This window comes from Medicago sativa, chromosome 7 (genome assembly GCF_051527215.1).
Source record: "Medicago sativa cultivar Bolivia chromosome 7, Bolivia_mono, whole genome shotgun sequence".
Classification (NCBI taxonomy): domain Eukaryota; kingdom Viridiplantae; phylum Streptophyta; class Magnoliopsida; order Fabales; family Fabaceae; genus Medicago; species Medicago sativa.
In genome coordinates, this window is record NC_140755.1 from 92,576,169 (window position 1) to 92,600,847 (window position 24,679).

A 24,679-nucleotide genomic window follows, 5' to 3' on the forward strand; every position below is an offset into this window, starting at 1 on the left:
ACCCGACCCGTTATGCCAAGCCCTAACCCTAGATGTGAAAAAACTGATAGTAAGTCCTAGAATAAAGGAGGAAATCATGGAGAGAGAAATATTGGCAAATCAGGTGGAGAATCAAATAAATTCCAAATCCTGAAATTTAATGCTGATGAGGAAAATGTGGACCGGTCAAACGTATTTCCAACCTGACACCAATAATAACACGGCTCAATAAATAGATTATTGTTTCCATCTCATAGTATTTCATTAGCCCATTCTCATGCCACTAAATTAACAACTAATCATGTTTCTTGGCTTAATTTCTCTCCAAAAAAAAAATGTTTCTTGGCTTAATGAGATTTTGCTAGTTTACGGAATTGTGTGATTTTTGTTTTAGAGCATGGCAGAGAGAATTGATGGTTTTAGAGCATAGCATTTCTTGTGCTTTTTTTTTTTTTGAGGGAAGCATTTCTTGTGCATTTTCATTGAATAAAATTATATTTTTGCTTAAAAAAAAAAATTAATGGTTCTTACTCCTTTTAAATAGATGTGTTCTCCGTGCTTGTTGTGTACCTTAATATGGGCCGTGGATTAAATTTGTATGGTTTGTCAAAATTATTGTTAAGTATACAGCCAGGGGTGGGCAAAAATATCCAAAAACTTAACTGAACCAGTTAACCGAATCAAACTAAAATTAACCGAACCATTACATTGGTTATTGAACCGAACCGTTATTTTAAAAACATTTCATTAACTGAACCAAATGGTTAACCGAACCAAACTCAATTAACTGAACCGAACCATTACATCTCCAGACTTCATATTTCGAAGAAGTCATATTATGTTTTCTTTTCTCATCTATGCTCTTTTAGAAAAACAAGAACCAGTCCCTTGCTTTAGGCTTCCAATCCAAGAAGTCACATGACTCATGAGGCTCCTCACATTATTTTTCCTGCAAATTTTATTGCCTCACCTCTACTATTTTGATGCCTAACAAAAATTGCACATGAAGCATCTTCTCGTGATCTGTTCCCACTAATTTTAAGGTCCCTCCATTTAACATAATTTGCACATATAGGGCCTTCTCCCATGATTTTTTCAATCCGAGGTCTTACATGGCTTTAGGCTTTATCTTACTAAGGCATTTCTTTGTGGTAAGCATTTTTAGGATGTCAGATTTTTACCATTACGAAAAGCTACTGTCATTGCTTGTTGTGGTTATCTGCTATTGTAGAGCTGGAGGAATCCTTTGAAACTAGCTGACAGAGATAATTCCTATCTTATGTACACTACATTCATATACATATATCAGGAGTTACATAGCAAAAGGATAAAAAAATACCCTGCAATTAAATTTAAAAAGGACAAAAAAACACAATTAAATTCACAAAAGGATAAAAAAATACATTTCGGTTCAAAATATTGGTTTTGGTTCTGTTCAGTTAATAGGCAAGCAAATGGTTAACCGAACCATAACTTTGGTTCAGTTCAGTTAGTTCCAAACCTTAAACGGTTCGGTTCGGTTATTCCGAACCATTTCAACACTTCAGTTCGGTTCGATTCAGTTAATATGGTTAACCGAACCATGCCCACCCCTATATACAGCAGCCACCAACACCAAACGGACGCCAAAAACAGACCCAAAAAAGAAACCATTCATAGAAAAGGCAAGCAATCTTCAATCTACTCAAAGCCCAATGCCAAGAAACAAGTTTAATTTCTTCAACAATCTCATCAAAGTCCTTAACCTTATTATTGAAAATTCTCCCATTTTGTTCTCTCCAAATAACCCATAGCACGGCATGCCAAATCAACACATAACCTCTCTTCAATTTATTCACTCTCGCTACATCCCGCCAACACTGCAAGTGGATGAACAAATTATTTGGGGTAATAAAATTCAGCTCAAGACACAATCCGATCTTTCTCCACACCTCATTCACCACATCACAATGCAAGAAAAGATGAGAAGATGATTCCAACTCGTTATTACATAACACACAAGACGTCCTCCCATCCGGAGGCAAGGCATTATGGATCAAGAGATTCCCACAAGTGGGGATTCTATCAAGTAGAAGCATCCATGAAATCATGATAACTTTTGAAGGCACTTGGCTCTTCCACAAGTAATAAAAAAAACCCTTCCTCCAAAGCACTCGGCCTATCCACCAAAAGCAACCTCTCCTCCAAAACACGTACTATACCTTTGGATTTAATTTTCCCCTCTGCGGAAATGTTGTCGTTTGGATTGTGGGCCTATTTTTGTCATGTCAAACCCGTTACGCCAAGCCCTAACCCTAGGTATGAAAAAACGGATAAGTCCAAGAATAAAGGAGGAAATCATGGAGAGAAAAATATTAGCGAATCAGGTGGAGAAGCAAATAAATTCAGACAAGATGACACCATAGCCTCTAAGCACCCTCCCCTCTGCCCCGCTCTTTTGACCCCTTATAATTACAAAAAGTTGCGATTTTGACCGTATTTTATAACATGTAGCGTCTTCTCAGCAGTTTTGTAACGTTTTGAAAAGTTAAGGGGTGAATTTTTTTTGTTAGAGGCCAAAATCGCAACTTTTTAGATGTCAATGGTCATAAATACTCTTTAAAGTGATTTTTGTTAAGAATAAAAGTGTTTTTATATAAAAAAAAATTAAAATAACAATCTGCCTCGTAATACCTGTTTGTTACAAGTTAAAATAAATGTAATTTTTACATTCAATAATTTAAAAAAAATTAGAGACTTTATAAAAACAAAAATCAGAATCTATTTTTTGTTTCTTTATCGTAAAAATAATTATTTTTTCTTAAAAAAAATAATTTACTTTGTTTGGATACAACTGCTCTAGGTCGAGCAAATTCTCAAAGGTCCATTTACATGGGCCCAATACTAGGGATGGCAATTAGACTCAGGCCGAATGGGTTACCGCAAAAAATTCCCACAATGGGTGGGGTAAAACCCTGCTTTCATGGGTGTGGGCACGGGTCCGGGTAATACCCACAAATTTTAATGGGTATGGGCACGGGTAAGGGTATTATACTGCCCAGCCCCGCAACCCCGCATATACATATTTATATAATATCATAAATAATTATTTATTTTTGGTGTATAATTAATTAATTTATTTAGCTATTTAAGCCTAAACATAAACCAAAAAACGGCTTAATACAATAACAACTCAATCCTTCCGGTGTACATTTTTTTAGGGATATTTTGGATGTTTTTCATTTGACTAAATACTACGATTTGTACTATTTTATGAGTTAATTTTAAAAAAATTGGAGCATAGTTTTATTTTAATTGTGACGTTTTTATTGTCTTTTTATAGTAAAGTGCGGGTAATGGGTGCGGGTATGGGCACTTAGGTACCCATAGGGTATGGGGAAGGTTGAGATAAAATTCAAATTCCCTATTAAAGTTTTAAAGATGATAAATTTATTTAAATTACATTTTTATTAGATTCTGATTATCTTTGTATTTAACTTGTGTACTTGAGTGTTTTAATTAGTTACATGTTAAAACCATAAATAAACACAACACAAGGATCATGTGTAACTTGTAATTCTGGAAAGAAATGCTCAAACAAGCATGTACTGCTTTGCAAAGGAATTTAATGGTCAAGAATGAAATACATACATACATATGATGCCGCAATGCATCAATGGCCATTTAAGAAGTTTATTCTATCAGCAAACCAAAAGTTTCTAATATAAGAAAATATTAGAAATGACTAAAAAATGGTATATGGAAAATGGTTTTGCTATCAAGGTATACAAAGAAAATGGTTATGGTTTTACATGTCTCTAATACCACTTCCTATCCAATCAAATGGTAGCATGCAAGGTACAAACAAAATTGGGCTTTAAGCTACAAATGGAACAAAGAGCAAAAGGAAACCAGCTTGCAAATAAAATATCTTTGTACTATCACCATACAAAATACTACACGTGGAATTTGAAAGGAAGCAAAATGAGCTGTATGGCTTTGAGATCAAAAGAGATGGAATGGATTAAATCTTGGTGGTACACGTGGGAAAACAAGAAGAAGTTGTTGGTTCATTTGCATACATGTGAGACCAAGACAATTTGAACAAAAGTGGCAGCACACATGTGAAATTAGATGAGTCATACGCTCCTCACGTGGGAAAGGAGAGAAAACAAAATGTTTTGAGCAATTGGCTGCCTATAAATACACATGCAGTAAGCAAGGAATGGGCATCGAATTTTTTGAGAAATCAAGCAATATACACACAAGCAAAAATACACAAAACTCTCCCTTTTTATTTCCAGTGAACTAAAATTGCTCTTTTGTTTTGAGCTAGTTTTAGTAAAGCACTACCAATTATTATTTGATATTTGGTCTAAGTAAGAATTTATTTCTTATTGGGTTGTAAAGCTTGTAGGTAACAAGTGTGTAAAAAATAAGGGTAAAATCACTCGGTTGTAGGAAAAGATCAGGTAGATCTAGCAACGGTGATTTGTACTCGTTTGTTTTTTGGTTGTAAAAGCAAAGGTAGATTTACTCGTTTGCAAGAAAGATCAGTCGGATCTAGCAAGGGTAAAGGTTACTCATTTGTGTAAAAAGAAGACAAAAGAGGAGTTGTGGTTAACGTTACTTAACGCAACTACCTAGTGGAAAATCTCACAGTATTGTGGGGACTGGACTAACCCATATTGGGGGAACCAGGATACTTCTTGTGTGTGATTTTCTTTTTTCTTATCTCTTTTATTTTATACAATATCACACACTTCACAATATTATTGTTTTATTAACTAACATACTAACCTAATCCAAGTATATATACTTGAGAATTTTTATCAAGCATATTTTAAACAGGTCACAATTCAAACCCCCCTTTCTTGTGAAAATATTTTACTTCAAAGGGCACTAAAGTTGTTGCCCACGAGGGTACGGGGATGGGTACGAGTATTTTTTACAATTGCGGGTATGGGGAAGGGCATTGTAATACCCTACCCATTGGGTACCCATTGCCATCCCTTAACCAAACCGACTCAAATCCAGTATTCGGCCTACTTTACTCGCAAGACACTCCTCCCTGTGAGGGGGGTGCTCGAAGCAATCAGAGACCCGTTCAAACTACGGTAACGTCTCCCTCCATGACTCCCGTGAATCTCGATCGGCGGTTACGATTCCTACGAATTTGTAACCGTCGAGCCTTACATGTGCCTTAAAACGGGTCTTGAATCCTCCACCCTATATAAAGGGGATTCAAGGTTAGATTCTCTCTACTCCCTTAACCCCCATTCTAAAACTCAATACTAACTTGAACGTCAGAGTGTTCGTAGGTACACACCCCTTGCCGTTTCAGTCGCAGCAACTGCTTTCAACCACAATCAAACGCCGCACCAGTAGTCACCTTCTGATCAGGTACAATCACAACTATATAAAAATGATTTTTTTTAGTTGGAAAATCAACTCAATCTTTTGACACCTCTATCAACCACAAAAAATGTTGAGGTGTCAAATAGTTAAAATGAGACATAATTATATTTTTGTTGCTAATTAAGTTTCATGATAAGAGAATAGTTTTCAATAAAAATATATAATTAAATTACATTTTATTTTATGAAAATTCCAACATTTAGACTAAATTTTATAATTTAAAATTTGAGTCATACAAGTTTTTTATTCCTATCAAATTATCACAATTCTTTTTTTGCCCTCATGATAAATGGAGTGACATGTTTCCATATAGAGTGAATGTAATAAAATCTCAAATCAACCAAAACGCTATCTCTTTTCTCCTTCTCAAACCCTAGTCATCACCACTTTTTTCTTCTTGATCAACAAAAGAGAGATGATTTAGGTTTAATTTTGATCTGAAATCACCCTTCCAAATTGTTTTTATTTCTCTTTTAGTTAAATAAGTGATTTTCACATATTTTTAGTCTTCTTTCTTTTGTTTTGTGATTTTGTTAGCATGACTATGTTTGTTTTAATTTCCCGTATTTGTGCGGTTAGTTTTTTGTTTCACATCTTAGTGCGCTGTCTAATTGGTTCAGGTTGAATGAATAGCTTTGATTAAGTGCAAATTCAATCAATGACTTTGATGTCAATAATGTTACAGATTTGTGGACATGAGTACTCTAGATACTTGAATATAGTCATATTTGAAGGTATAGGTAATTTGTCGGTTTATGTTGCTAACATGATGTTGTGAGTTTGTTCATAGATTCATCGTTTTTGTTTGTAACAGCTTTGAATTTGTATTGTATCAATGTACTCTCTCAATTTGAATGAATAAATATTGTGTGTTTTTTCAAAAAAAAATATTTACATCCATATCAAAAATTTCGACATGCGGATTTATTCCTTTCTAAACTCAAATTTGTATAAGTATGTGTTTTTTTGGCAGACATATTTACAACATCGTCAAAAGTTCATCCAAAAAAATAAGCTCAAAATTTCATTCTAGATAGATTTTCATTAATTTTATCTTGAACTCTTGATGATTTAAAAAATTCATATTTATTCCATTAAATGTTACAAAATTCTTTCTTTTTTTGTAAAATAACTTTTTATATTAAACATGCTTGCAAAATATCATTCAAAAATTTAAGGATAATCAAACAAATGTGAATTTAGCATGAACTAAAATTGATTGTTGGAAAATTTAAACGGACGCAAACATGCCATCTTTTTTTTTAAGGACGGAAAACAAAATTTGATAATTTTTAGGGATGAAAAAACTTTTTTAACCCTTAAAACTTTAACACTTGAAACACTTTTAAGATTAATATATAAAAATCTTAAATTGTATTATTAAAAAAGTATAAAATTAACAATTAATTTTGACCCGTCGGGTTTGCGAGTTCAAGTATGGTTTTGAAATTATAAACCACACCAATTCAGGTTTTGAACGGGTTGGTTGAGCTTGAACCCCAAAAGAAAAAACTTCAGGTTTGAACGGTTTCATTTAGGTTGGACCCAAATTTGATGAGTTTGAGTAAACTACAGGTTGGGTTGGTGTGGGTCATATGATTGAACGGGTCACCCGGACCCATAAATACCCCTACTCACGCTTCCTGTGTGGCCCTATTCTAAGTTGTATTACTCGAAGAGATTACTTGGTCACGAAGTTCTTCAATAGTAAAGAAATCAAGATTATGTGTTCAAGCAGAATATTCGCTAAGCAAAGTAGCTAGCAGTGAGATCAAAGCGAGTGGAAACATAGGATTCAAAGAAAATGCAAGGAACTGATTCAAAAAGAGAGTCTAACATGACATAGAAAATTATGGTTGTTTAGTGACCGAAAAAGATGAGATGGTATTTCCCTCCACTTGAAGAAATGTACATTCGTTAATCGATCATGACTTCGGTTAACGAATATTCATTTTTTAGAAATCTATAAATAGAGGATTTCACTTCAACTCTATGCATCTTAGGCATTACTAGAGAGAGAGGGAGGGAGGGAGGGAGGGAGGGAGGGAGGGAGGGAGGGAGAGAGAGAGAGAGAGAGAGAGAGAGAGAGAGAGAGGGAGGGAGGGAGGGAGGGGGGCGAGAGAGAGAGAGAGAGAGAGAGAGAGAGAGAGAGAGAGAGAGAGAGAGAGAGAGAGTGAGTGAGTTAGTTTGTGTGTGTGCGTGATCTAGAGGAAAAGTTAAGGTGAAGGAGATTGAGGCATCGTCTTCAACGTTGAATATTTTTTATTCTAGACATGTATTGTAAGGTTGTGTATAAACTATTCTTCTCTATTGTTGGAGTTTGGTCTATTTGCTATAATTCTGATGTAGATGAACATATTCAACCATAGAAAAGTTATTGTTCCTGAAGAAATCATTCATGGTGGCTTGAAGCAAAATATATTTCTGCGCTTGAATATTGAACATGATTAACCATAGAAAATAAGCCACTAATCATTCAATTAATTTTGTCTCATTGCCCAAACGACCATTGACAATTATCTTTGATGACGTGAGTTTTCTGCTTGATACCTAACCAAATAGAAGAATCCATATGAGATATGGGACCATTAGTTCGCATAACCCTTGACTTAAGAAGAGAAGTTGTGTGATAATATTGGTTTGTTAGTTTGGGTGGTTAAGATGACTAATCCTTCATGACGCAGCTTGCTTTTGTATAAATAAATTACCTTTAAAATCAACTCAAAATTGGTTTTATTTGAAACTTTTCTTGAGTTTCTGTTTAAAGTTTAAACTTAACTATGATTAAAAAACTGAAATAAACAAATTATACATAGAAAAAAATCACAACAGATTGTGCTTTAAAATTAAGTTGGTAATTTTGGGAGTTAATTCATTTTGTTGGGACAATAATAAATTTAAGTAGTTGTATTTCTTTTGACATTTCTTTTTAAGTGACATTTCTTTTGACAATAGCAGCTTAATTAGTTCAATTCATTAAAAATAATAGACAAAATACAATAAGATAATCGGCAGAAAAAGAGTGACGAGCCCACAATAAAATCACTTTTGCCAAGGTATATGAGTAGTTGTATTTGATTGTCTCTTGATAAACTTAGGCAAAAAAATTGGATAACTAGTTGATAACGACCCTAAAAATACATAAAGATTGACAATGAAAAGAATCCAAGTATGATTTCTAGATAAAACAATTCTTTGTCAGGCTATATTTATTTTACCGCCAAGGCTCCTTACCGTATAAAACAAACCTTCTTTATTAGCTCGAGGCCATAACCTTTCCACTACATGAAATGATTCTATTCTAAACTCTATCTTTGATATTAGCCTTGACCCAAATTCAAGAGCACACATATAATGCGCATTCCTACTAAAAAATATTTCTGATTTATTCAGATTGAGCGTTTTCCCTAATGTTCATTCAACATAAGTCTAAACATATTTCTAAATGCCTACCTGAAAAAAGCAAACAATCATCTGCATATTACGATGATAAACCTTTAGCCACCGAAATAAAAACGTAAGGTGATAGAGGGACACCTTTGCCTAATGTCCTTCCTTTGGACTCAATTATAAGCAAAAGTAACTATTTACACGTAAATTACGAACAATGGTAAATCGGCTCAATCAAATTTTTTATGTAATAAAAAAATATTATATAACCTACTCATTTTTCCAAATATTCTTGTGTTGAAACATATTCCATAGACAGACATTTTGAGAGCTATGGTATGAAATAGGATGAAGTTAAATTAGATATTGTTTATATTCTGATCCACCTACGATGACTATTTCTTCCTTATATTTAAGAATGGTGTTGAATTGAAGTATTACCACAAATATAAAGTTGAAGAAACGTGTAGATTATACAAATCATTAATAAATGATAATAATACTAGAAATTGTTGCAATAAAAGAAAATTAATACTGGAAATTTTTGTGTATGCAAATTACAGAATGGAAATAAAAAAGACAAAAATTACTAATAGTTAACCTCTTGTGCAGAAATAGGTGAAGATATATACTTTTGAGAGCCCAAAGCAACATCAACATTAACCAAACTCAGGAAGCCATTGCTTGACATCATCAAATCAGAGGTTACTCCTTCTAGTAGATGGATGGAGTCCTAGACTTCTTTGCATTACCTCGGATTTTACGGCTTCTAGTAGATGGAGCTTTAGACTTCTTTGCCTTGCCCCGGATACTACTACTTCTAGTAGATGGAGTCCTAGACTTCTTTGCATTATATTGCATGGCAAATGCAGGAGAAAAATTTTGCATGGCAAACGCAGGGGCACTAGCAAATGCAGTGGCACTATTTATCGTAGCAAACGCAGGGGCATTAGCAAATGCAGCGGCATTATTTTTTGTAGCAAACGCTGGGGCGTTAGCAAATGCATATGCATTATTTTGCATGGCAAACGCAGGGGCGTTAGCAAACGCAGAGGCATTATTTTTCATGGCAAATGCAGGGGCGTTGGCACATGCAGGGGCGTTGGCAAATGCAGAGGCATTATTATTCATGGCAAAAGCAGGGGCGTTAGTGAACGCAGAGGCATTATTTTTCATGGCAAATGCAGGGGCGTTAGCAAACGCAGAGGCATTATTATTCATGGTAAAAGCAGGGGCGTTAGCGAACGCAGAGGCATTATTTTTCATGGCAAATGCAGGGGCGTTAACAAACGCAGAGGCATTATTTTTCATGGCAAATGCAGGGGCGTTAGCGAATGCAGAGGCGTTATTTTTCATGGCAAATGCAGGGGCGTTAGCAAATGCAGAGCCATTGTTTTTTATGGCAAATGCACTGGCTAATTTCTTCATAAATGCCTGATTTTCATGTGTGAGAGTTTTTGAAAGCAGGCTCGACACAGCTGACCTTGATCTCCTAGGTGAGAGTGGACGTGGTGCAGATATTCTTGATCTCCGATTCATTACCACAGGAAGTGAAGACAACTGTTTGGCATCAAGAGGCAAAATAAGGTTATGTTCAGAATTCATAACATCTCCTAAATACTGTTATTTGAGAATCATCAAAAAACTATCAATACAAGTAACTAACAACACAACTGAAAATGCATATAATATATCCGGGCATCCTACATGAAAACAACAGTTGCATAGAGCCCATAGAGGAAAACAAAACAAAACACAGCACAGCGCATACACTAAAGGCACAAAGTAATCCTCCCTTAAAAATTGAAATTTGAATTTGTTGAGAAATAACTGAATTCTTCAATAAAATACTCTCTTAGGATTCTCCATATCCCTCCGCATTTTGAATTACGAAAAAGAATCACACATTCGTTTCTTAACCATCATGTGAATTTGATCTCCATGAATAATGAATATGGATACACGGATTGGAAAATCCTACCAAATTTACAGTATATTGCACATAGATTTATGTTAATAAAATAAAAATAAAAAAATTCTTTCTCAGAAACAATCTTATTTTAGAAAGGAAAAAAAAAAAAAAACAAATTGTACGTGTAAATTAAAGAAGAGGATAATTAACAACAATAGTAGTATGAAAAAAATACCTTTCCCTTGTCGCCAAGTACAAGCAAGTCAACATCAGACTCGGTTGGAGAATCCTTGACACGCTTTTTTGGTTTAGAAGTTAGAACAACACAATCATCATCAACTCCACATGGTTTAGGTTTTTTCCATACAACATCTAGAATCACACAGTCATCTTCATGATCATCATCAACAACGACATAAACATCACGTAATTTTACGTCCGACATGATACAAAAACTGTTTTTGAACTGCCGTGATCTCTTGGTTTATTTCCTAGGGTTTGTGCTATCTATATATATATTGAGGTGACGGTTAGACTTAGTGGATTGGATTGGGCCTGTTTTTGTCAAACCCTAACCCTGGATTTGAAAAAACTGATAAGTCCAAGAATAAAGGAGGAAATTAGCAAATCAGGTGGAGAATCAAATAAATTCCAAATCCTGGAATATATTGCTGATGAGGAAAAGGTGGACCGGTCAAACTTATTGTTTCCATCTCATATTTCATTAGCCCACTCTCACGCCACTAACTAAATTTGCTAAACATGTTTCGGTCAGATAATCCTGGCTTAATGATGAGATTTTGCTAGTTTATGGACTTGTGTGATTTTTGTTTTAGAGCATGGCAGAGAATTGATGGTTCTTACTCCTTTTGAATAGATATGTGTTCTCCGTGCTTGTTGTATACCTTAATATGGGCAGTAGATAAAATTTGTATGGTTTGTCAAAAATAGAAGTATACAGCAACTATATTTGTTAAGTTGGAAATTTTATTAATAATTTGCTAATTGCTTATTATGTGAATGATTTGTCCGTGTATGGACTCTAATACAGTGATTTTTTTTTAGAGAAAGAATAATACAAAATTAACTCCGATTACCCAACCCATTGTGAGCATTATAGCTAGGTTTTGGTGATTTGGGGCCAGAGGAGTATTTTACTAGGTGAATAATCTAAAGAGCTCATTTTCTTCCTCCTTGGATTGTAATTTCTCCTTTGTGAACTACGAATACTTCTATTAATTTATGCAATGATGATCTTTACCATTTCAGTTTTCAAGGTTAAGCTCATTATGAGCTAAATCATTTTTTTGGTTAATGAATGATGAGGTTATAAGTATGTTTGCATGTTACGTGTGTTATAACACTTAAGGTTCTTTTAAACAAGTTGTTAAAACTATAATCTTTAAAATAGAATTTGATCAACTTTATTTTACTGCAAGTTACTTGAGCTCGAGAGAGGGAATTAATGAAACTACTTGTTTAATATAATTAATATGAATTATGTTTTTATGCTTCAAAAAGATTTTTTTTTTTTTTTAAAAAAAAAACCTTTATGACTTTAAATATATTTGACGTTGCACATGGTTAGTAGTTTATGAACCTTGAAAAAGTAGTATCTTTAAGTTAACCATGATGGTGGTATTGAAAAACCCCTTCGACAAATTGGTCTCCATAAAGTAATACGATGTTGCTGTGGGGTCCAGCCACATGTGAAAAGAAAGAATTACAACTTGTTGAAGTTGCTTTTCCAGCTTGTGCCAGCCGAAAGCCAAGAAAGGAGAAAGCAATTTGCATCAACAGTAGCTTAAGCTTCCTCTATAAATAGAGAGGAATTGCAGCAAGCAAAACACACCACAACAACAACAAGAAATCCTCAACACACAGAGTGTTGAGAGAAAGAGAGAAAAATCCTCACTCATAGAGTTGAGAGAAAAATAGAGAGTTCCTCATAAGAGTGTGAGAGAAAAATATAGTGAGCCAATTTGTGAGAGTTGTATCTACAAATTGAGATACATAGTTAGGTCCACCTGAGGGTGAAGATTTGTATTCCCATTATTATTATAGTGGAGATTTAAGAGGCCTACGGGTCCCGTGGTTTTTCCTTACTCACATTGAGAAGGTTTTCCACGCTAAAAATTTGTTGTGTGTCATTTTACGTTTCCGCTAAAGTGCCTATTTTGAGTTCACGGAGGAGGGAAATTATGCAGGCATTTCCCAACAGTGGTATCAGAGCACTCGTTGCTCTGGGACTCTGAGGTGTTGTATCTGCAAGATAATTCTTAGTATGCTCTGTGGCTGCAACATTGTTTGATCTTCCACATCAGAAAAGAAATTTCTTGTCCCTAGATATAAAGTGAGGTAGTGATATATTGCATGTCTAGGAAAGTTCTGGCAAGGAAAGACTTGGTATTTAAGTGTGTCTATTGACCCACCTCTCTTACCTGGGAACTTTCCTGGTGCACTATTCACAAACTCATTTTTTCTAGTATACGATACTAGTGACACTGGTTAAAGAAATTATTTCCTGTGTAACTCAAGATGGATGGTTCAATCAGCCATGATGGTGATATGTTCAAGCTAACGGCTGACAACTACACATATTGGAAGCCAATGATGGAAGACCACTTGTATTGCAAAGACTTCCATGAGCCAATCACCCAAAAAGATAAACCCGAGAAGAAGACCGCTACGGAATGGGAGACGGAGAATCGGAAAACAGTGGCTATGATCCGAAAATACATTGATCGAAGCTTGTTCGAGCATGTATCAACTTATACCAATGTGTATGAGTTATGGACGAAGCTTGAATCGTTGATTCAAAAGAAGACACCCAGAAATAAAGCACACCTTGTTAGAAGACTGGTGAAGTTAGAATACTCAGACGGTCAAAACATGATCGAGCATCTAAATACCTTCAAAGGTATTGTAAATCAACTGACAAAAACAGAAATGAAGATAGATGACGAGTTGCAAACACTTCTACTTCTCAGTTCCTTACCTGAAAGTTGGGACACTCTAGTTGTCACTCTCAGCAATTCTACTCCAGATGGAAAACTTAGCATGGATTCAGTCACTGACTGCCTGTTAAATGAAGAGTCAAGACGAAGGGAAAGAGGCTTGAACAATCAGTTCGAAGCCAACGTCGTTGACAATAGAGGAAGGAGCAAGAACCGTCAAAAAGGTGGCCGTGAAAAATCACGAGGCAGATCAAAGACTCACACTAAACTAAGTTGTTATTACTGTGGCAAACCGGGCCATAAAAAGTTTGAGTGCAGATTCTTCAAGAGAGATCAACAGGCTGGAACGATCCATCCTGATATAATCGATCCAAAGAAGAAAGAAGATGGAACCACGACAGCAGTCGTAGCAACTAACGAGAATTTCTTTCTCGTTGAAGATGAAAATTATCTAAATGTAGCGTCTAATGACTGCATTTGGATAATTGACTCAGGAGCATCCTTTCATGTAACCCCTCATGAAGAATTCTTCTCATTATATCAAAAAGGAGACTTTGGTATGGTAAAGATGGGCAATGATGTCACAAGCAAGATTGTTGGCATTGGCGAGGTGACTCTGGTTACAGATAATGGCTCTAAGCTTGTGTTGAAGGAGGTTAGACATGTTCCAGACATGCGTCTAAACCTTATCTCAACAGGAAAGTTAGATGATATTGGTATGATAAACCAATTTGGAGCTGGTAGATGGAAGCTCAGTAAAGGAAGCATGATCATTGCTCGTGGTAAAAAGGAAGGCTCTCTGTATGTTATGCAGGGAAAGATAAACAAGGGAGATATCAATGTATCTCAAGACATGAGCAAAGAACTGTGGCACAAACGACTTAGCCACATGAGCGAGAAAAGTTTGGAGATTCTTGCTAAGAATCATCTTCCAAACATCAAGGGTCAACCACTGGAATCTTGTGAAGATTGTCTAGCAGGCAAACAACACAAAGTATCTTTTCAAAGATCGGATGATGCAAGAAGAAGAAAACATATCCTAGATCTTGTTCATTCAGATGTTTGCTCTACATCTGAAAGGTCCCTTGGTGGCTCACAATACTTTGTTACCTTCAATGACGACCACTCTAGAAAAGTGTGGGTGTATCCATTGAAGACGAAAGATCAAGTTCTTCAGGTTTTCAAAGAATTTCATGCCTCTGTAGAACGGGCATCTGGAAGAAAACTGAAATGTTTAAGAACAGACAACGGTGGAGAGTATATAGGCTCATTTGCAGCCTACTGTAAATCTCATGGAATAAGACATGAGAAAGTACCTCCCAAGACTCCTCAGATGAATGGAGTAGCCGAAAGGATGAACCGGACGATTGCAGAGAAAGTCAGAAGCATGCTTTCTCAAGCAAAACTTCCCAAATCATTTTGGGGTGAAGCAGTGAGAACTGCAGTTGATTTGATAAATTTGTCTCCTTCAAGACCTTTAAATGGAGAGATACCAGATGAAGTATGGTATGGAAAGAAAGCCTCCTATGGTCATTTGAGAGTCTTTGGATGCAGGGCATTTGTGCATGTTCCAAAAGATGAAAGAGCAAAGCTAGATGCTAAGACGAATGAGTGCATATACCTTGGTTCACCAAAAGATGAACTTGGCTTTAGATTATGGGATCCTGCTACTAAGAAGATGGTTCGAAGCAGAGACGTGATATTCTATGAAGATCAGACAATCCACGACATTCGATCTAAAAAGCCAAAGACTATTGTGGTAAACAATTCAGGGGGAGAGACTCCTCAAATGAATTATGATCGTGATCAGCTAACAGAACCCAATCAAATGGAGGAGCCTGATCAGAGAGACCAAAATCAACCAATGCATGAAGAACAGATGGCAGATGATGATGCTGATGATAATGATGATGTTGAGATGGGACAAGAACCTCAATTGAGAAGATCGACCAGATCTAGACAACCATCAAAAAGATACTTCTCAGGTGAATATGTAAACATCACTAACGAAGGGGAACCTCAAAGCTTCATGGAAGCCATAGAGACAACCAATAAGGAAAAATGGTTGCGGTCCATGGAAGAAGAGATGCAATCTTTAAAGGAGAATGAGACGTATGACCTGGTAAAATTACCAGATGGAAAAGGAGCATTGAAAAATAAGTGGGTGTTCAAGCTCAAGTCTGAAGAGAACAACCCAAACCCCAGATACAAAGCACGAATTGTCGTGAAGGGGTGCCATCAAAAGAAAGGCATTGATTTTGAAGAAATATTCTCACCGGTGGTGAAGATGACATCCATTAGAGCAATCCTTGGTCTAGCTGCAAAACTAGACTTAGAGATAGAACAACTTGATGTTAAAACAGCATTCTTGCATGGAGACCTAGAGGAAGAAATCTATATGGAGCAACCTGAAGGTTTCGTTGAACCAGGCAAAGAACACCTTGTGTGTCGCTTGAAGAAAAGTCTATACGGCTTAAAGCAGGCTCCAAGACAATGGTACAAGAAGTTTGATCTCTTCATGACCCAACACAACTTCACAAAGACGTCAGTAGACCATTGCGTGTTTGTGAAGAACTATGAAAATGGAGAATCCATCATACTTTTGTTGTATGTTGATGATATGCTTATCGTTGGAAAAGATAAGGCAAAGATAAATGCTCTCAAGAAAGCATTGAGCAAGTCTTTTGCTATGAAGGATTTGGGTGCAGTGAAGAAGATTCTTGGAATGAAGATCGTTAGAGATCGTTCAAAAAGAATGTTGTGGATGTCACAAGAAGATTATCTCAAGAAAGCTCTTGAAAGGTTCAACATGCATAATGCAAAACCTGTGCATGTTCCGCTACCTGGTCATTTGAAACTCAGTAAGACACAATGTCCAAAGAATGACCAAGAGAAAGAAGAAATGAGCAAGGTGCCCTATTCTTCAGCTGTGGGTAGCCTTATGTACGCCATGGTCTGCACGAGGCCAAACATCGGTTATGCTGTAGGAGTCGTGAGTAGATTCCAATCAAACCCAGGAAAAGAACACTGGAGTGCTGTGAAATGGATACTGAGGTATCTAAAAGGAACTGCCAAAAAGTGCTTATGTTTTGGCAATGGAAATCAAATGCTCGTTGGATATGTAGATGCTGATATGGCCGGAGATGTAGATTCAAGAAAATCCACATCCGGATATTTGATTACTTTTGCAGGGGGAGCTGTCTCATGGCAATCGCGACTACAAAAGTGCGTTGCTTTAAGTACCACAGAAGCAGAGTACATTTCAATCACTGAAGGTTGTAAGGAGATCTTGTGGATGAAGAAGTTCCTGCAAGAGTTAGGCCAGAATCAAGAAAGTTATGTTCTCTATTGTGATAGCCAAAGTGCAATTCACCTCAGCAAGAATTCGACATACCATTCAAGGTCAAAACACATCGATGTGAGGTATCATTGGATACGTGATGTGTTGGAGAATAAATTGCTGCAAATAGAGAAAATTCACACCAATGACAACGGAGCAGATATGATGACAAAAGCTCTACCAAAAGAGAAGATAGAGTTTTGTAAAGAAGCTGCAGGCTTGGCAGCAACCCCAAACTAATCGAAGGATAGTTTCCCTTTGGCTGGAGGGGGAGAATTGTGGGATCCAGCCACATGTGAAAAGAAAGAATTACAACTTGTTGAAGTTGCTTTTCCAGCTTGTGCCAGCCGAAAGCCAAGAAAGGAGAAAGCAATTTGCATCAACAGTAGCTTAAGCTTCCTCTATAAATAGAGAGGAATTGCAGCAAGCAAAACACACCACAACAACAACAAGAAATCCTCAACACACAGAGTGTTGAGAGAAAGAGAGAAAAATCCTCACTCATAGAGTTGAGAGAAAAATAGAGAGTTCCTCATAAGAGTGTGAGAGAAAAATATAGTGAGCCAATTTGTGAGAGTTGTATCTACAAATTGAGATACATAGTTAGGTCCACCTGAGGGTGAAGATTTGTATTCCCATTATTATTATAGTGGAGATTTAAGAGGCCTACGGGTCCCGTGGTTTTTCCTTACTCACATTGAGAAGGTTTTCCACGCTAAAAATTTGTTGTGTGTCATTTTACGTTTCCGCTAAAGTGCCTATTTTGAGTTCACGGAGGAAGGAAATTATGCAGGCATTTCCCAACAGTTGCAACATCCTGATATATGCAAACCTCACGTCCTTCTTGAAAGGAAAAAAAAGTCACGTCCTTAGCCACTCTTTCACCAATGAGATCTAAACCCAACTTTTTTTTAATATTGAACTTTACTTTTTTTGCTAAAATCCTAAATGATTTCTTTTGTTTTTAGACAAAAAAATCCTATTTGGAAAGATATTGAGAGCAGTAATGTCACAATCCTCATGGCTACTATATCTTTATACTATAATTTAAGATGGTGTATAGTTGCACTTATTTTGAACTGAAAATCGGTCAAAATTTTCAAGCCTATCCAATTTTTGACGACGTTGTCAAAGATTCTAAGGTGTTAAAATTTTCAAAGTTTCTCTAGATAGTTAACTTGTTGTGGTAGAATGCGACAAAAACGTAAGCAAATTTTGGACAGAGTTGTCCATTTACTTGAAGATTGTAATGTGGCCAATTATATCGTATAAGTGATGGACAACACCTCCGGAATCGTGAGTTCAAACATGAGACAAGCAGGGTCGGTCGGTGTTTATTGGCAAAAGCAATGTAAAGGAAGGTATAAATGTAATATCGATGCATCGTTCCTGTTGCAAAGAAACCATGTTGGATTTAGGATGTGTGTTTGGGATGATGAAGGTAGTTTTGTTCTGAACAAGACTTTATGGTTATCTCCTCGTTTTATTGTGGATGTGAGGTATGCATTGGGCCTCTTTCATGCTCTCTAGTGGGTTCATGACCTACGGTTGGACAACGTTGATTTTGCATTTGATTCCAAAAAGGTGGCCGGTCATTTTAACAAAGGAAGTGATGACATAACTGATTTTGGTTCTATTTTGTTGTAATGTAAACATTAGTGTAATTTTTATTTTGAAAACTCTCTTGCATGAGTTTAGTCGGAGAGAAATCAACGAGGTTGTTCATACATTAGCAAAGATAGCCACATCCATAGCTCGCTTTAATAATTTTATTGATGTATAAACATGTATCAAACATTTGAGTATGAATGAAATGTTATAAGTATCATTTCCTAAATATAAAAAATACTATGTTTTATGAAACAATGTTAAAATGTGAAACACTTGGGCTTTCCCATGCCATTCTCCTTTGATGAAATTGCCATGATGAAATCTTTTATATTCTCCTTCGGTAGCATGGGATTCAAGAATCTCAAAGCTTTCAACATGGCCATGATTGGGAAGCAAGCTTGAAAATTAGTAACAAGCCCGAATTCATTAATCACTAAATTACTCAAAGCTAAATATTATCCGAGAAGTGATTATTTCGGAGCCTCTGTTGGTCATAATCAAGCTATGTGTGGAGAGGCTTGTGGAAGGTTAAAGAGATGGTGCGCCGTGGTTTTCAGTGGTGTATCGGAACAGGAGAGTCTATGGGCCCGTTTGTTTTATATTCTAAAAAAATGGATTTTCCTTTGTGTTTTTAAAAATGGAATTTTTTGAAATTTACTCCAAAATAGTAAAAGTTATTTCAAACTTATTTGATATAAGTTAAAAACGAGATTTTGACATTCACTAACTTAAATATTCATTGTTCGAGATGATTTTGTTGACATCTTCCAAAAATGATTTTGTTGAAAAGCTATTTGAAATAGCTTTTTTTTTTAGTGATTTTTTCAAAATTTTAGTATCAAAAAAAATTATAATCAAATGATGAAATACTTAGAATGACATTTTAAGATAAACTATTCAAAGGGATTTTTCATTTTGAAGCTTTCCTTGAAAATTTCTTTGTTAAAATAATTATAACAAAAACACATTACAACAACAACAACAACGCCTTATCCCACTAAGTGGGGTCGGCTACATGGATCAAATGCCGCCATAATGTTCTATCAAAGACCATATTTGGATCCAACTCATTGACCTCTAAATCTTTTCTAATAGAATGACCTCTAAATCTTTTCTAATGTGTTTTTGTTATAACAAAAACACATTACACTACCAAAATCTATTTTAAAAAAAAGCTATAACAAACGGGCTCATAGGGACTCAAAATCTATTTTATATCAGTTTTGTATCTGCCCTGGCTGGGCAATCAAGATCATCTCATACCCATAACAGAACTGCACACTATGTGGAATGAACTCAAAGTAGCAAACCTGATGCAGGTAAATGCAAAACAGTGGAATACGGCTTTTATAAATTATGTTTTCGATAGCAATACTGCAGAACAGATTTATAAAACACCGTTACTACCATCAGTTCACAAGACACAGCCACATGGAGATTTGAGAAAAATGGGAATTACTCAGTTCGAAGTGCATACCGGGACATTATTAACAATGACCCCGACTTGAACCAACACCGTGTAACAGGTAGCTGGAATAGTATTTGGAATCTGAAATTGCCACCGAAAGTTAAGAATTTTATGTGGCATGCTTGCCATAACTGCTTACCAACAAGGGTCAAACTTCAAAGTCGTGGTGTCCAATGCCCCACGGACTGTGCTGTTTGTGCAGGTCCAAATGAAGACAGCAGCCATTTATTTTTCGAATGCGGTAAAAGCATCAGCTGCTGGCAGCGAACAGGTTTGTGGAATGACATTCTGCAAACTATTCAACCTTCTGCGACATGTGTGGAGAATATTTTCTCAATACTGCAGCAGTTTGACAGCCACCAAAAGCAAGTTTTTGGAGTCACCCTATGGAGTATCTGGAAACATAGAAACAACAAAGTTTGGAACGATGCGCAGGAAACGGTTCAAGACATTTGTGATTGTGCTGGAACATTACTCACAAGTTCGCAGAACGCGCAGGTTACTCGACATGTTCAACCAAATATTTCAGCAACACCTGTGTGTGCAATGGAAGAAACCAAGCCCAAGACGTTATAAATGCAATGTGGATGCATCTTTTTCCAACTCTCTCAACAAAGTCGGCATCGGTGTTTGCATAAGAGATGAGGAGGGAAGTTTTGTCCTTGCAAAGACAGAATGGTTTGCACCGATTGTTGACGTTGATATGGGGGAAGCGATGGGGCTCTTGACCGCCATGCAATGGGTTAAAGATTTACATCTGCTGATTATGGATTTTGAAATGGATTCCAAAACGGTGGTAGATAGTGTTTATGGAGGAAGCAACGGTGTCTCAAATTATATGGCTATTATCAATGATTGTAGACACATGTTAGCAATTGATTTAAAGAACTCGGACTTGAAGTTCATTCGAGACAAGCAAACGGTGCTGCTCATAGCTTAGCTAAGGAAGCTCCGTCTAATCCTAGTTTCCATATTTACTATAACACTCCATCTTGTATTTCTGACATTCTAATTAATGAAATGCTTATTTCTGTCCAAAAAAAATAGCAAGAGTGTTTTTTTAGAAAATGATAAATTAATACAAATACATTTTTAATTTTAAGAATATTTGTTAACTAAGACATGTATCTACTAACAATAACAAAATGCATAACAACATGTGCATCAAAGTCTTCAATAATTTCTTTACAGGTAGGTTACTAATGACACACCTCGGCTGCTGAGCGATTATAATCCACAGGATCTCTTCTAGTAATTGCTTTGCGGAGCAATGCACCAAAAGCTATAAACATCACTATTCTTGTTTAGTAAGCTCGAATTGGCATTTTCTGGAGCCACATATCTGAAAAACACAACAATCATTAAAAGGAGAACACAATTTGCCAACAAGAGACAGACAGTTAAAAAGGCCAACTCGTTTATTTAGAGTGTTAAAACCATTATCTGCCATGTTATTAAATTAAATTAAATTAATCTAAGAGAATAACTATTCCAATTCTCATTTTGCAGCAAAAAATACAACAAAAATTGGTCATTGATTTATTGCTCCTGGCCAATTGAAGAAAGAACAACATAAGAAAATTTCATTAGAATAATGAAACAAACAAGTCCTAAATATGTAGCATAGAGCTTACTCAAAAGCACCCATTACTCGAGTTGTAATGTGACTTTTTTCGGCACCAAGACTTGGCTAGTTCAAAGTCAGAAATTTTTGCATTGTCATCATCAATTAGAATATTACTTAACTTAATATCTCGATGGACACATTTTGGCTCAATTTCCTCATGCGAAAAAACCAGCATGCAATATAATCATGAATCAATAACAAAAGTTTTTAATTTCTACCAAAACAAATCAGGGACATGAACTAAACGATCGTACTCTTTAATTAGTACTACTCTCGCCCAAACACGCTTAACTGCGGAGTTCTGATGAGATCCGATATCGAAGTTTAATTTTCAAAAACTACGTAAAATTACGCTAATCAACAAAAAGAACACGAAATTTTGGCAAAAAGAGTTCTGATTGGATCCTAGTACTAGTTGTTCCAAGAAGAATTTTAATCCGAGCATCCCATGTAAGATAACCATATTGCCGCATGGCTCCATGAAGCCATAGCTCTAAATTCCATTGTTAACATATTCGTAAAGCAACAAACTGAAATTAACGGGGAATTTTTAAGGATCAAGAATCAAAATTATACTAACCAATATTCAGTAGTGTGCAAATTTACCTAGAAACTAGAAATAGACAACATTTGCAGCAATATATTTGTTAAGATACAACAAATTTCAACATAGTGGTTGCAAAAGCTTGAGAGCAAAGTTATGTCAACTCAATGAAATGGCCAAAATCAAAATGAAATCAGACACAAAGTCACAAAGAATCAAGTGCACGTGCACTAAGAGACACAAAAATGTAGGTAAGGATTACCTCTTTGCTGATTCCAAACATACACACACATTTTATGAGGGATATATTGACTTCAAGAGTAACTTTTTGAGTTACTCCAAATAACTACCCTCCATTTTATTATAATTTGATGTCCTGATTAACTGTTATTTCATGTCACATGAGCGCTCTTCTGCTCTATCATTTCCTTGTCGTCGGTAATAGGTCTTCTTCCTCCCACACCATATTTAAAGAACAGGGTTTTTTTTCTCACAAAAATAAAATGCGTGAAGCAATTCAATTCAGTAGTAATTTCAGTTGTATCGAAAAGTTATTTTCAGATCTTCCACAATCACCTCACCTCTTCAACCAACATTTTGGTATAATAAATCAAACCTGAAAATTCTATACTACCCAATTACAGAATGAAATTACTGAATTCTAAAAGAAATGCTAAACAGAATGAAATTACTGAATTCTAAAAGAAATGCTAAACAATTGCAGGAGAAAAGTCAAAAGTCATTGGATTTTATGGATCAAAATTCTTATTTCAATTTCGTCAAAGTTTAAATTAAAGCTTTTGGCAAAAACATTTAGAATGTAGAATTCAATGACATAAAATAGCACCATGTGAAACGAAGAATTGAAGGCTGTGGTAATGCAATTTGTTCATGTTTACCGATAATTGAAGAAGACCTAACACTATTTTTTTTTTTGCCAAACGCCGCAACAAGGGAATGAGAGTGCACACGCTGGACGAATTAATAAGGACCATTAGATTAAAATAAAATGGAGGGTAGTGATTTGGAGTGACTCAAAAGACTCTCTATCTAGCCAAATCTTCGTGAAATTCAAATTGAAATGGTCTTTAACTATTTAAGAATTGAGGGGTAACCTGTAGTTTATTTCCATGCAAGTACCTCTATACATTTCATAAATTCTACATATAAGAATCTAGATTTTTTTCCCATTTTCAAATGTGAGTACTGATATGCACAGTTTAAGAATTGAGGGGTAACCTATAGCTTAAGCATCTTACAAATAGTGGAGCTTTGTCAGATTCCGGATGCTCCAGAAGGATGAAGCTAGTCAGTTTATTTCCATGCAAGTACCTCTATACATTTCATTAATTCTACACATAAGAATCTAGAAGGATGAAGCTAGTTCAGTATTTTTCCATTTTCAAAGGTGAGTACTGATATGCACAGTTTAGAACAATGAAGAGTTTTAGAACTGAATAAAAAAAATAAAATCCTGCAATACAATTAAATACATTTCCAATACTCACTGATCATTTAGTAGCTTCTAAATATTCTCCTTCACCAATAATACTGTCTTTTGAAAACTCGTTTAATGCAATTTTTTGATCCCTCTATGTAAACCAAGTCTCCCCATCCAAGGTAAGAGAACCGACGAAGACCGGACAAAGGTGATGGTGAAGTTAAAGAAAGCCTGTGTGCATTAACGGACTTAGCACCGCTTAATTCACCAGCTTGAGAGCCAGCAGCCTCTTTCTCGACATGAACGAATGAACCTGGTAGACTGCTATACTCCCCATCCTTTGTTTGACATTAAGCTTGCCGTAGAGACACATAAAAGCACCAAAATCATGATGAAATCAGACACAAAGTCGCAAACAATCAAGAGCACGTGCACTAAGAGACACAAAAATGTAGGTGAGGAAAACCTATTTGTTGAAAACTGATCAATTCTAATCTCTTTGATCTCTTCCAAAACGGATAACCTGTGGCTCAAGAGAATCATGTCATTGACTTCTCGGATTTCTAAACCAACTATTAGCCCCATTAACTCCCATGCTTCCAGCCCAAAAAAATATGTTTTCTTTGACAATCTCCAGCTCATATCAGATGCCAGTTAACTGCCGTGGAAAGAACATGCTTAACCGCTAGGGTCCTCCCGACTAAAATAGAATGAAATGTCAGTCAAGAAATTTGTGCGACATACAAAGGCACCAAAAGCATTTCAAATGCATATCTTGAAGGAAAACAAGAGTGAGAAACTGAACGAACATGATGACAAGAGAAATACAAGTGATGGGTTTGCAGCTGAAGCATCAATTATAGCCTTCCCCACGACTGAATTATATTTTGGATTTGAGTTCAACTCAAACTGCTTCAGGTTTTCAACTGCCTCAACCCCTGTGGACCTAGATTGAAGACAACATTAATGAAGAACTGTGTTGATGAATTGTTTCTACTTTCTCGTAGAAAATT

General features: G+C 35.9%; 1 protein-coding gene, 1 long non-coding RNA gene and 1 pseudogene across 2 annotated transcripts; 1 reads left to right on the top strand and 2 right to left on the bottom strand.

The window, feature by feature from the left end:
- Positions 1-4,323: 4,323 nt before the first annotated feature.
- On the top strand, positions 4,324-4,728 carry LOC146910329 (uncharacterized). Its single transcript, XR_015019757.1, has 2 exons — positions 4,324-4,497; positions 4,537-4,728. It is a non-coding gene; the product is annotated as an uncharacterized LOC146910329 (long non-coding RNA).
- A 4,492-nt stretch (positions 4,729-9,220) lies between these two features.
- On the bottom strand, positions 9,221-11,640 carry LOC146910330 (uncharacterized). The gene is made up of 2 exons (XM_085727627.1): positions 10,914-11,640; positions 9,221-10,326 (listed from the first exon to the last, which is right to left on the bottom strand). Exons 1-2 carry the CDS (start codon positions 11,121-11,123, stop codon positions 9,481-9,483), a joined length of 1,056 nt encoding a protein of 351 aa, XP_085583753.1. The 5' UTR covers positions 11,124-11,640; the 3' UTR covers positions 9,221-9,480.
- Positions 11,641-23,700: 12,060 nt separating this feature from the next.
- Positions 23,701-24,320, bottom strand: LOC146910331 (putative receptor-like protein kinase At5g18500; annotated as a pseudogene).
- Positions 24,321-24,679: the final 359 nt, after the last annotated feature.

What these genes read in the sequence shown, in the direction of transcription:
- LOC146910330 (XM_085727627.1), bottom strand. Translation starts at nt 11,123, where the DNA reads ATGTCGGACGTAAAATTACGTGATGTTTATGTCGTTGTTGATGATGAT. An exon ending in TACTTGGCGACAAGGGAAAG is followed by an intron (nt 10,327 to 10,913) that starts GTATTTTTTTCA and finishes GATGCCAAACAG; the next exon opens with TTGTCTTCACTTCCTGTGGT.